The 13,459-nt window shown below is 48.7% G+C and overlaps 1 protein-coding gene across 1 annotated transcript in view; it reads right to left on the bottom strand.

The window, feature by feature from the left end:
- LOC140428218 (complement C3-like) overlaps positions 1-10,383 on the bottom strand; it is a 174,068-nt gene extending 163,685 nt beyond the window's left edge. Inside the window, exon 1 of the mRNA XM_072514435.1 lies at positions 10,255-10,383. Within this exon, the coding sequence (XP_072370536.1) occupies positions 10,255-10,319 (65 nt within the window). The 5' untranslated portion in view covers positions 10,320-10,383. The remainder of the gene's footprint in view (positions 1-10,254) is intronic.
- Between the last annotated feature and the right edge of the window lie 3,076 nt (positions 10,384-13,459).

Here is a 13,459-nt window from a genome sequence, read left to right as displayed (position 1 = left end):
GGAGGAAGGCGTCGAGCGAGGGAACCGTGGTTTACCAAGGAAGTGGAATCTCTTGTTAAGAGGAAGAAGGAGGCCTATGTGAAGATGAGGTGTGAAGTTTCGGTTGGGGCGATGGATAGTTACAAGGTAGCGAGGAAGGATCTAAAGAGAGAGCTAAGACGAGCAAGGAGGGGACATGAGAAGTATTTGGCAGGAAGGAATAAGGAAAACCCAAAAGCTTTCTATAGGTATGTCAGGAATAAGCGAATGACTAGGGAAAGAGTAGGACCAGTCAAGGACAGGGATGGGAAATTGTGTGTGGAGTCTGAAGAGATAGGCGAGATACTAAATGAATATTTTTCGTCAGTATTCACTCAGGAAAAAGATAATGTTGTGGAGGAGAATGCTGAGCCCCAGGCTAATAGAATATAGAACATAGAACATAGAACAATACAGCGCAGTACAGGCCCTTCGGCCCACGATGTTGCACCGAAACAAAAGCCATCTAACCTACACTATGCCATTATCATCCATATGTTTATCCAATAAACTTTTAAATGCCCTCAATGTTGGCGAGTTCACTACTGTAGTAGGTAGGGCATTCCACGGCCTCACTACTCTTTGCGTAAAGAACCTACCTCTGACCTCTGTCCTATATCTATTACCCCTCAGTTTAAAGTTATGTCCCCTCGTGCCAGCCATATCCATCCGCGGGAGAAGGCTCTCACTGTCCACCCCCCTGATCATTTTGTATGCACTGTATCTCCTCTTAACCTTCTTCTCTCCAACGAAAACAACCTCAAGTCCGTCAGCCTTTCCTCATAAGATTTTCCCTCCATACCAGGCAACATCCTGGTAAATCTCCTCTGCACCCGCTCCAAAGCCTCCACGTCCTTCCTATAATGCGGTGACCAGAACTGTACGCAATACTCCAAATGCGGCCGGACCAGAGTTCTGTACAGCTGCAACATGACCTCCCGACTCCGGAACTCAATCCCTCTACCAATAAAGGCCAACACTCCATAGGCCTTCTTCACAACCCTATCAACCTGGGTGGCAACTTTCAGGGATCTATGTACATGGACACCTAGATCTCTCTGCTCATCCACACTTTCAAGAACTTTACCATTAGCCAAATATTCCGCATTCCTGTTATTCCTTCCAAAGTGAATCACCTCACACTTCTCTACATTAAACTCCATTTGCCACCTCTCAGCCCAGCTCTGCAGCTTATCTATATCCCTCTGTAACCTGCTACATCCTTCGACACTATCGACAACACCACCGACTTTAGTATCGTCTGCAAATTAACTCACCCACCCTTCTGCGCCTTCCTCTAGGTCATTGATAAAAATGACAAACAGCAACGGCCCCAGAACAGATCCTTGTGGTACTCCACTTGTGACTGTACTCCATTCTGAACATTTCCCATCAACCACCACCCTCTGTCTTCTTTCAGCTAGCCAATTTCTGATCCACATCTCTAAATCACCCTCAATCCCCAGCCTCCGTATTTTTTGCAATAGCCTACCGTGGGGAACCTTATCAAACGCTTTGCTGAAATCCATATACCCCACATCAACTGCTCTACCCTCGTCTACCTGTTCAGTCACCTTCTCAAAGAACTCAATAAGGTTTGTGAGGCATGACCTACCCTTCACAAAGCCATGCTGACTATCCCTGATCATATTATTCCTATCTAGATGATTATAAATCTTGTCCCTTATAATCCCCTCCAAGACTTTACCCACTACAGACGTGAGGCTCACTGGTCTATAGTTGCCGGGGTTGTCTCTGCTCCCCTTTTTGAACAAAGGGACCACATTTGCTGTCCTCCAGTCCTCTGGCACTATTCCTGTAGCCAATGATGACATAAAAATCAAAGCCAAAGGTCCAGCAATCTCTTCCCTGGCCTCCCATAGAATCCTAGGATAAATCCCATCAGGTCCCGGGGACTTATCTATTTTCAGCCTGTCCAGAATTGCCAACACCTCTTCCCTACGTACCTCAATGCCATCTATTCTATTAGCCTGGGGCTCAGCATTCTCCTCCACAACATTATCTTTTTCCTGAGTGAATACTGACGAAAAATATTCATTTAGTATCTCGCCTATCTCTTCAGACTCCACACACAATTTCCCATCCCTGTCCTTGACTGGTCCTACTCTTTCCCTAGTCATTCGCTTATTCCTGACATACCTATAGAAAGCTTTTAGGTTTTCCTTGATCCTTCCTGCCAAATACTTCTCATGTCCCCTCCTTGCTCGTCTTAGCTCTCTCTTTAGATCCTTCCTCGCTACCTTGTAACTATCCATCGCCCCAACCGAAACTTCACACTTCATCTTCACATAGGCCTTCTTCTTCCTCTTAACAAGAGATTCCACTTCCTTGGTAAACCACGGTTCCCTCGCTCAACGCCTTCCTCCCTGTCTGACCGGTACATACTTATCAAGAACACGCAGTAGCTGATCCTTGAACAAGCTCCACTTATCCAGTGTGCCCAACACTTGCAGCCTACTTCTCCACCTTATCCCCCCCAAGTCACGTCTAATGGCATCATAATTGCCCTTCCCCCAGCTATAACTCTTGCCCTGCGGTGTATACTTATCCCTTTCCATCATTAACGTAAACGTCACCGAATTGTGGTCACTGTCCCCAAAGTGCTCTCCTACCTCCAAATCCAACACCTGGCCTGGTTCATTACCCAAAACCAAATCCAACGTGGCCTCGCCTCTTGTTGGCCTGTCAACATATTGTTTCAGGAAACCCTCCTGCACACACTGTACAAAAAACGACCCATCTATTGTACTCGAACTATATATTTTCCAGTCAATATTTGGAAAGTTAAAGTCTCCCATAATAACTACCCTGTTACTTTCGCTCATATCCAGAATCATCTTCGCCATCCTTTCCTCTACATCCCTAGAACTATTAGGAGGCCTATAAAAAACTCCCAACAGGGTGACCTCTCCTTTCCTGTTTCTAACTTCAGCCAATACTACCTCGGAAGAAGAGTCCCCATCTAGCATCCTCTCCGCCACCGTAATACTGCTCTTGACTAGCAGCGCCACACCTCCCCCTCTTTTGCCTCCTTCTCTGAGCTTACTAAAACACCTAAACCCCGGAACCTGCAACATCCATTCCTGTCCCTGCTCTATCCATGTCTCATAGGTGGCATTGAGGTACGTAGGGAAGAGGTGTTGGCAATTCTGGACAGGCTGAAAATAGATAAGTCCCCGGGACCTGATGGGATTTATCCTAGGATTCTCTGGGAGGCCAGGGAAGAGATTGCTGGACCTTTGGCTTTGATTTTTATTTCATCATTGGCTACAGGAATAGTGCCAGAGGACTGGAGGACAGCAAATGTGGTCCCTTTGTTCAAAAAGGGGAGCAGAGACAACCCCGGCAACTATAGACCGGTGAGCCTCACGTCTGTAGTGGGTAAAGTCTTGGAGGGGATTATAAGAGACAAGATTTATAATCATCTAGATAGGAATAATATGATCAGGGATAGTCAGCATGGCTTTGTGAAGGGTAGGTCATGCCTCACAAACCTTATTGAGTTCTTTGAGAAGGTGACTGAACAGGTAGACGAGGGTAGAGCAGTTGATGTGGTGTATATGGATTTCAGCAAAGCGTTTGATAAGGTTCCCCACGGTAGGCTATTGCAAAAAATACGGAGGCTGGGGATTGAGGGTGATTTAGAGATGTGGATCAGAAATTGGCTAGCTGAAAGAAGACAGAGGGTGGTGGTTGATGAGAAATGTTCAGAATGGAGTACAGTCACAAGTGGAGTACCACAAGGATCTGTTCTGGGGCCGTTGCTGTTTGTCATTTTTATCAATGACCTAGAGGAAGGCGCAGAAGGGTGGGTGAGTTAATTTGCAGACGATACTAAAGTCGGTGGTGTTGTCGATAGTGTCGAAGGATGTAGCAGGTTACAGAGGGATATAGATAAGCTGCAGAGCTGGGCTGAGAGGTGGCAAATGGAGTTTAATGTAGAGAAGTGTGAGGTGATTCACTTTGGAAGGAATAACAGGAATGCGGAATATTTGGCTAATGGTAAAGTTCTTGAAAGTGTGGATGAGCAGAGAGATCTAGGTGTCCATGTACATAGATCCCTGAAAGTTGCCACCCAGGTTGATAGGGTTGTGAAGAAGGCCTATGGAGTGTTGGCCTTTATTGGTAGAGGGATTGAGTTCCGGAGTCGGGAGGTCATGTTGCAGCTGTACAGAACTCTGGTACGGCCGCATTTGGAGTATTGCGTACAGTTCTGGTCACCGCATTATAGGAAGGACGTGGAGGCTTTGGAGCGGGTGCAGAGGAGATTTACCAGGATGTTGCCTGGTATGGAGGGAAAATCTTATGAGGAAAGGCTGATGGACTTGAGGTTGTTTTCGTTGGAGAGAAGAAGGTTAAGAGGAGACTTAATAGAGGCATACAAAATGATCAGGGGGTTGGATAGGGTGGACAGTGAGAGCCTTCTCCCGTGGATGGATATGGCTGGCACGAGGGGACATAACTTTAAACTGAGGGGTAATAGATATCGGACAGAGGTCAGAGGTAGGTTCTTTACGCAAAGAGCAGTGAGGCCGTGGAATGCCCTACCTGCTACAGTAGTGAACTCGCCAACATTGAGGGCATTTAAAAGTTTATTGGATAAACATATGGATGATAATGGCATAGTGTAGGTTAGATGGCTTTTGTTTCGGTGCAACATCGTGGGCCGAAGGGCCTGTACTGCGCTGTATTGTTCTATGTTCTATGTTCTATGTTTTTATTGGGTTTTCACATTTTGTATTTTACAACTCATATGTTATATGTTACCCTTTGTCATAACATACATCAGTACATTATGGTGCAATTACATACACACACTGATGGACATGCAGTAGGACCAACCAGCATACATAACACCGCAGCCAATCACCAGTGAGAGCACAAGCACTATAAAGACAGGGGACAGGAGAGTTCCAGCTCATTCTAGCAGCAGCCAGCTCAGAGCACAGAGCTCACAGCCTGCATCACAGACATTCACCATGTGCTGAGTGCCTCACCATAGCTAATGATAGGAAAGGGTCCACAGTTAAGCTGGTATTGCTTATACCCACGTTTACAGTATGTTAGCATAGTTGAACAGTTAATAAAATAGCGTTACACCACTTCCAGCATTGTTGGCTTGTTTGTGTACATAACCATGCCAACCAGACAGAAAAATACAACAAAAAGGAGCAGGAACTAAAAGGAGATAAAAAGACAGGCCAATGTCAGTACGGATATTTACAGACATAGAACATAGAACATAGAAAATACAGCACAGAACAGGCCCTTCGGCCCACGATGTTGTGCCGAACCTTTGTCCTAGATTAATCATAGATTATCATTGAATTTACAGAGCAGAAGGTGGCCATTCGGCCCCCTGAGTCTGCACCGGCTCTTGGAAAGAGCACCCTACCCAAACTCAACACCTCCACCCAACACCAAGGGCAATTTTGGACACTAAGGGCAATTTATCATGGCCAATCCACCTACCCTGCACATCTTTGGACTGTGGGAGGAAACCGGAGCACCCGGAGGAAACCCACGCAGACACGGGGAGGACGTGCAGACTCCGCACAGACAGTGACCCAAGCCGGAATCGAACCTGGGACCCTGGAGCTGTGAAGTAATTGTGCTACCCACAATGCTACCGTGCTGCCCGTAAGAACAAATAAATCTACACTGTATCATTTTACCGTAATCCATGTACCTATCCAATAGCTGCTTGAAGGTCCCTAATGTTTCCGACTCAACTACTTCCACAGGCAGTGCATTCCATGCACCCACTACTCTCTGGGTAAAGAACCTACCTCTGATATCCCTCCTGTATCTTCCACCTTTCACCTTAAATTTATGTCCCCTTGTAATGGTTTGTTCCACCCGGGAAAAAAGTCTCTGACTGTCTACTCTATCTATTCCCCTGATCATCTTATAAACCTCTATCAAGTCGCCCCTCATCCTTCTCCGTTCTAATGAGAAAAGGCCTAGCACCCTCAACCTTTCCTCGTAAGACCTACTCTCCATTCCAGGTAACATCCTGGTAAATCTTCTTTGCACCTTTTCCAAAGCTTCCACATCCTTCCTAAAATGAGGTGACCAGAACTGTACAATATACAGTTGCTTTCCCTCCCACTGTGGCCTTGTCCCCCCTTTGAATGGTCTGTGGTAGTCTCTGTAGAGGTATTACGGTACCTGGTAATGCTGGAACACCATTGGTAGATAGTGTATGTTTCCCATTGGTCAAATGTATGGTAGCTCCGCCCTGCTAGGCGGGGTATAAAAGCCCGTGCTGCCCCAGAAGCCTTCATTCTGTACCTGAGCTGCTGGGGGAAACATCTAGCTTATTAAAGCCTTCAGTTGGACTACAACCTCGCTTTAGTGGTCATTGATCGTACATCAATTTAATAAGCTAGATTTAAAAGGATGGAGCTCCGAATCAAGCCGGAGTGTCTGTAACTCAGCCCCCACGCGACAAACTCAGCGGCAATCTTCAAGCACTGGCTGGCGTGTTTTAAAGGATATCTCGGAACGGCCGAAAATACACCCACGGGAGTATAGAAATTGCAAGTCCTGCACTCGAGAGTGAGCCCGGAGATTTACACCCTCATCGAGGAAGCGGAAGACTTTGATGCAGCAATAGAGTTGCTAAAAGGACATTATATTCACCCGGTAAACCAGATCTACACCCAACATCTGCTAGCAACGAGGCGCCAAATCCCTGGGGAATCGCTGGAAGAATTCTACCGTGCACTCCTGGTGTTGGGGAGAAACTGCAGCTGCCCGCAAGTTTCGGCGAGCGAACACACTGAACTCTTGGTCCGGGAAGCTTTTGTGGCAGGTATGCTGTCCTCCCAAATCCACAAGCGATTGCTGGAAAAAGACACCCTAGGCCTCAAGGAGGCACAGGCCCTTGCAGGCTCCCTGGATGTGGCCTTTAGAAATGCCCGCGCTTACGTTCCCGACCGCACGGCAGCCCCCTGGGCAGCATGGAACCCCTTCGCAGCCGACCCCGAAACATCCTCCATCCCCCCACAAGCTTGTGCTGCAAGGCGGCGTGGCAACCCCGGGAGGCCCCGCTTCTACTTTTGCGGGCAGGCCAAGCAGCCCCAGCAGCGCTGCCCGGCCCACGCATCCACCTGCAAGGGATGCGGTAAAAAGGGCCACTTCGTGGTAGTATGCCAGGCCCGTGCGGTCGCCGCGGTCTCCGGCGGCGAATGCGGACCGCCACCACAAATCTCTCCACGATCCCCGGGCGGCCAGCGGGCGCCGCCATCTTCCTACTCCAGGGCCACGTGCGGCCCCCGGGCGCCGCCATCTTGTCCCACGGACGCCACGCTCGGTGGATGGGCGCCGCCATTTTGTGCACCCCCAGCCATGTGCGACCAATGGGAGCCGCCATCTTGGATGGACTCCCAGGACCCCAGCTCGGCTGACCACCCACCGCCCGAAGAGAACATTCAACTGCTGAGATTAGCCTCGGTGACCCTGGATCAGTCCCGGCCTCGAACACTCAACTGCTACAACAACTGTACTTATCAACGGGCACGAGACGTCCTGCTTAATCGACTCTGGGAGCATGGAGAGCTTCATACACCCCGACACGGTAAGGCGCTGTTCTCTCCTCGTCCACACCATTAATCAAAAAATCTCCCTGGCCTCAGGTACCCACTCAGTAGAGATAAAGGGGTTTTGTGTCGCAAACCTCACAGTCCAGGGAAGGAAGTTTAAAAATTACCGGCTCTACGTCCGTCCCCACCTCTGCGCGGCCACACTCCTAGGTTTCGACTTCCAGTGTAATCTCCAAAGTCTAACTTTCAAATTCGGCGGCCCTATACCCCCCTCACTGTCTGCGGCCTCGCGACCCTCAAGGCCGACCCTGCTTCCCTGTTTGTGAACCTCACTCCCGATTGCAAACCCGTCGCCACCAGGAGCAGACGGTAAAGTGCCCAGGATCGGATCTTTATTAGGTCAGAGGTCCAAAGGTTACTGAGGGAGGGAGTCAATGAAGCTAGCAACAGTCCCTGGAGAGCTCAAATAGTGGTGGTAAAGACCGGGGAGAAGCATAGGATGGTCATCGACTACAGTCAGACCATCAACAGATTTACGCAGTTAGACGCGTACCCTGTCCCCCGCATATCCGACCTGGTAAACAGGATTGCGCATTACAAGGTCTTCTCCACGGTGGATCTTAAGTCGGCCTACCACCAGCTCCCCATCCGTACTAGTGACCGCAAATACACTGCCTTCGAGGCAGATGGGCGGCTTTATCACTTCTTAAGGGTTCCCTTCGGTGTCACCAACGGGGTCTCGGTCTTCCAGTGCGCGATGGACCGAATGGTTGACCGGTACGGTTTACGGGCAACATTCCCGTATCTCGATAATGTCACCATCTGCGGCCACGACCAGCAGGACCATGACACCAACCTCCGAAAATTCCTCCAGACCGCTAAAATCCTTAACCTTACATACACAAGGATAAATGCGTGTTTAGCACCGACCGCCTAGCCATCCTCGGCTACGTAGTTCGAAATGGAGTTATAGGCCCTTTAGAAATTTCACTATCCCTTCCATGCTGGCCTAGGGGTGAGGGGGCGGGGGGGGGGGGGGGATTGTGATGTAGAGGAGCAGATCATCTGCATAGAGTGAAACGCTAGTTTCCTGCCAAGTTCTGACTTCCAGCCATTTTCCTGCCTCGGGGAACCACCTCCAAGAGGTGGTTAGTTTGTGAACTCAATTTTAAAAAACATTTAAGGCCATTGATTAGAAGCCAAATGGGATCTTCCAGTCAGCCTTCGAACCCACTGTGGTGTCAGGAGTACGGCGTGTGCCTGGTGGTAAATGGGGGTGTGGCGGTTATGGTGCTCTAGGATCACCCAGAGGCCCCTCCCATTGCCCACTATGCCACAGCAGCCACAGGTCACTCAGTGGATAGGAATTCCCCCTCTACAACATAGGGGCAGCACGGTAGCATAGTGGTTAGCATAATTGCTTCACAGCTCCAGGGTCCCAGGTTCGATTCCCGGCTTGGGTCACTGTCTGTGCGGAGTCTGCACGTTCTCCTCGTGTGTGCGTGGGTTTCCTCCGGGTTCCCCGGTTTGCTCCCACAGTCCAAAGATGTGCAGGTTAGGTGGATTGGCCATGCTAATATTGCCCTTAGTGTCCAAAATTGCCCTTAGTGTCTAAAATTGCCCTTAGTCTTGGGTGGGGTTACTGGGTTATGGGGATAAGGTGGAGGTGTGGACCTTGGGTAGGGTGCTCTTTCCAAGAGCCGGTGCAGACTCAATGGGCCGAATGGCCTCCTTCTGCACTGTAAATTCTATGAATGCAGTCTATGAACAGTGGACTGGCAGTTGCGGCAATTTGCACTTTTAGATTGGTTTCAGTAGCTGAAAAGCCACCACAAGACCCCCCCCCCCCCCCTCCTCCCTTACTTAGCACAGAAGACTGCAGCTTCTTCCTTGCTGGAGAGTCTACACTCCCCCCCCGCGCCTCCTCCAACCCCCCACCTTTGAGAGTCCGCCCACACTCCTTAATTGGACAGTGAGCCCACTCTCTGACCTTTAACCGGCTGAGCAAGCTAGAATTGGTCAGACTACTGTTTGCGACGTGACGCATTTGAACCCGATGTTGGGGTCCCAACCTTAGATGGAAAATCCTGCCTACGGGGCTTTGTGTTAGAATATAATAAGTCATCCTTCAGAGCAGTAAAGTTTAAATAACGTCTGGTGATGGATATCTGCAGAAATCACCAGCTCTGGTTTTCCAGCATTGGGTTGCAGAAGCATTGCTGTTGTGCGATAACCAATGTTATAGGAAAGTGTATTTTGGTTAAATTTCTTAATGCCGCATAGCACCACTCCTTCCCAATGCGCCTTTTTCAAAAAAAATTGTAACAGAACTTGAGGATATAATAAAATGATTGGGTTAACGTTGAACTCTGGATGGTATGTGTTTGGGTTTAATAGAATGGGGCCGATTTCCCTGCTCAATGCCCTGCAGCTGTTGCCTTGTTTGGGTGCAGTCAGTGGAAAAATCGGTTGCAGTGGATGTGAGCCTCATAAGCAAACTGTTCAAATATACCTCGTCTATCAACTGATTTGCCTGACTGACTGCGCCCTGGCACCGAGAAGACTAACTATGCTCTGTGTACCTCCACGAAATTCACCGAGGGTAGCGCCAAAGCTTCAGAAGGTGTCCAGCTTTAGTAACAAAGCATTAAATAAAACCATTACTTACCCAGGTGCTTGTTCAGTAACTGATATGCACCAAGAGGCACAAAGCAACATCACCAGCAGCTCCATAACGGAAAACCAGTCAAAACTGCCAGGTTCGAGCGACTGACTGGAAAAATGGAAAACTTTGCAGAGTTTGGAGGTCAATATTGACACTCGATTACTAATTACTGATATATGGTGAAACTGTTCCACAATTGAACTATGTCTTTAACTATTTCATTCCCATGCATCCTCAGGCCTTCAGAGGCAAGGATACATAATGGCCGGGATTTCTCCTCCCGCCTGTGGCGGGCATCATGGTGAGCAGGAGCAGAAAGTATTGGGAGATCAAAAAAGTAATTTTCCTACAGTCATAAAATCATTTTATGATTGTTTGCTCCAACTTTCAACAGCAGGCAGAATTTTCCGGCACCCCACATCAAAATTGTAATTTTAATACGTTTGAATATCATGAACACTGTGAGGATGGATGTTGTTATCTTAAAATATGTTGGAGGAATGTTTTGTTATTCTGTAAGGAAGGCTGCACATAATGTGAGTGTGTGCAAATGATTTAATTAAGCTGGGGAAAGGTAAATAGAGACAACTTGTCTGGGAGGGTTTAGAGATAAAAGACGTAAAGATGCAGCACGGTGGCACAATGTTTAGCATTGCTGTCTCATAGTGCCAGGACCCGTGTTCGATTCCGGCCTTGAGTGACTGTCTGTGTGGAGTTTGCATGTTCTCCCCATGTCAACATGTGTTTCTTCCAGGTGCTCTGGTTTCCTCCTACAGTGCAAAGATGTGCAGATTAGGTAGATTGGCCATGCTAAATTGCCACTTAGTGTAGGTTAGGCAGGGTTGCAGGAATAGTATGGGGGAGTGGACTCTTTTGGAGGGTGGGTGCAAACCCGATGGGTCAAATTGCCTCCTTCTGAACTGTAGGGATTCTAAAAAAAATAAATGCATGCATTTTTAATAAGAGGCCATGGTGAAGTGGATTCATAAGTTAAGATATTGGGTTTAGATATTTGCATTGGGAGATAGATAGGGGAGGAAGGGATTTCCAAAGTTTTATAAGTAAATAAGGGAAGGTTGTTAATTTTTATCTGATCTGAATAGGAAAACATGAAAATGGGAAACAAAAACATGAAAGATTTTTATATTTTTGGACAATGAAATCTAACCACTGTGCTACTATGCCGCTCTTCACTGTACTGGAGCACTGCAGTACACTTCCCAGAGGGTCGCACAGATCATCGTAGCTTGCTGCGCATTGCACAACATGGTTCTACAAAGGGCGGAGGACTTACCAGATGCCGAAATGGAGGAGCTGCACAACTTCTCCGATGAATAGGACATCAAAGGGGACGAGGGCGATGAGGTCGAGGAAGCCGAGGCTGAAGGGGAAGAGGCAATAGCACAGTCCAGATGAGGCAAATGTGCGTGTGAGGTCCCCTGAGTAACCAGATTCCACGAGGAGGATAACAAGTAGCAGTGATTATCCTCTTGGAGTAAGCGTTGTGCAGGTCAAAGAGACACAGCCTGAGTGAGTAAGACACATCCAGAGTGGGAATTTGAAACTTGGTAATTTGGTGTAGTGAGGTAACCAGGAAAGTTTCGGGAGCCGTTCAGAGGCGGAGCAATCTTTGTGTGAGTATAAAAACCTACTTTAACCCGGGGATCGCGGCCTAGTTTCGGGAGCCGTTCGGAGGAGGAGGAGCAGTCTCTGTGAGTATAAAAACCTACTTTAACCCGGGGATCGGGGCCTAGTTTCGGGAGCCGTTCGGAGGAGGAGGAGCAGTCTCTGTGAGTATAAAAACCTACTTTAACCCGGGGATCGCGGCCTAGTTTCGGGAGCCGTTCGGAGGAGGAGGAGCAGTCTCTGTGAGTATAAAAACCTACTTTAACCCGGGGATCGCGGCCTAGTTTCGGGAGCCGTTCGGAGGAGGAGGAGCAGTCTCTGTGAGTATAAAAACCTACTTTAACCCGGGGATCGCGGCCTAGTTTCGGGAGCCGTTCGGAGGAGGAGGAGCAGTCTCTGTGTGAGTATAAAAACCTACTTTAACCCGGGGATCGTGGCCTAGTTTCGGGAGTTGTTCGGAGGAGGAGGAGCAGTCTCTCTGTGAGTATAAAAACCTACTTTAACCCGGGGATCGCGGCCTAGTTTCGGGAGCCGTTCGGAGGAGGAGGAGCAGTCTCTGTGTGAGTATAAAAACCTACTTTAACCCGGGGATCGGGGCCTAGTTTCGGGAGCCGTTCGGAGGAGGAGGAGCAGTCTCTGTGAGTATAAAAACCTACTTTAACCCGGGGATCGCGGCCTAGTTTCGGGAGCCGTTCGGAGGAGGAGGAGCAGTTTCTGTGAGTATAAAAACCTACTTTAACCCGGGGATCGGGGCCTAGTTTCGGGAGCCGTTCGGAGGAGGAGGAGCAGTTTCTGTGAGTATAAAAACCTACTTTAACCCGGGGATCGGGGCCTAGTTTCGGGAGCCGTTCGGAGGAGGAGGAGCAGTCTCTGTGAGTATAAAAACCTACTTTAACCCGGGGATCGCGGCCTAGTTTCGGGAGCCGTTCGGAGGAGGAGGAGCAGTCTCTGTGAGTATAAAAACCTACTTTAACCCGGGGATCGCGGCCTAGTTTCGGGAGCCGTTCGGAGGAGGAGGAGCAGTCTCTGTGAGTATAAAAACCTACTTTAACCCGGGGATCGTGGCCTAGTTTTGGGAGCCGTTCGGAGGAGGAGGAGCAGTCTCTCTGTGAGTATAAAAACCTAACGGTAACTTCCTGTTTCCACTTTTTTTTTCAAAAGTGACGTCACATGGAAGCTGTGATCTGATTGGTTGACAGCAAATCTGCCCCAAATTTTTAAAAAACACAGCTAAACTCGTAAACTTAAATTAAACTAATTAATTAATTAGAGATGGCTGGTCAGGTGTTGTGCTTGAGCTGCTTGATGTGGGAGCTGGCAGATCCCATTGCGAGCTGCAGCAACCACATCTGCAGTAAGTGTTGGCTGCTCGAAGAGCTCCGGCTCAGAGTTGATGAGCTGGAGTCTGAGCTTCAAACACTGAGGCATATCCGGGAGGGGGAGACTTACCTGGACACTGTGTTTCAGGAGGCAGTCACACCTGTCAGAGTAAGTAGTTTAAATCCTGCCAGTAGCCAGGGACAGCAGGGTGCGACTGCAAGTCAGGCAGGTAAAGGGAACCAGCAGTCAGGAACTCAGGAGC

Source organism: Scyliorhinus torazame, chromosome 8 (assembly GCF_047496885.1).
Source record: "Scyliorhinus torazame isolate Kashiwa2021f chromosome 8, sScyTor2.1, whole genome shotgun sequence".
Taxonomy (NCBI): Eukaryota; Metazoa; Chordata; class Chondrichthyes; order Carcharhiniformes; family Scyliorhinidae; genus Scyliorhinus; species Scyliorhinus torazame.
This window is presented reverse-complemented; position numbering and strand designations above follow the sequence as displayed.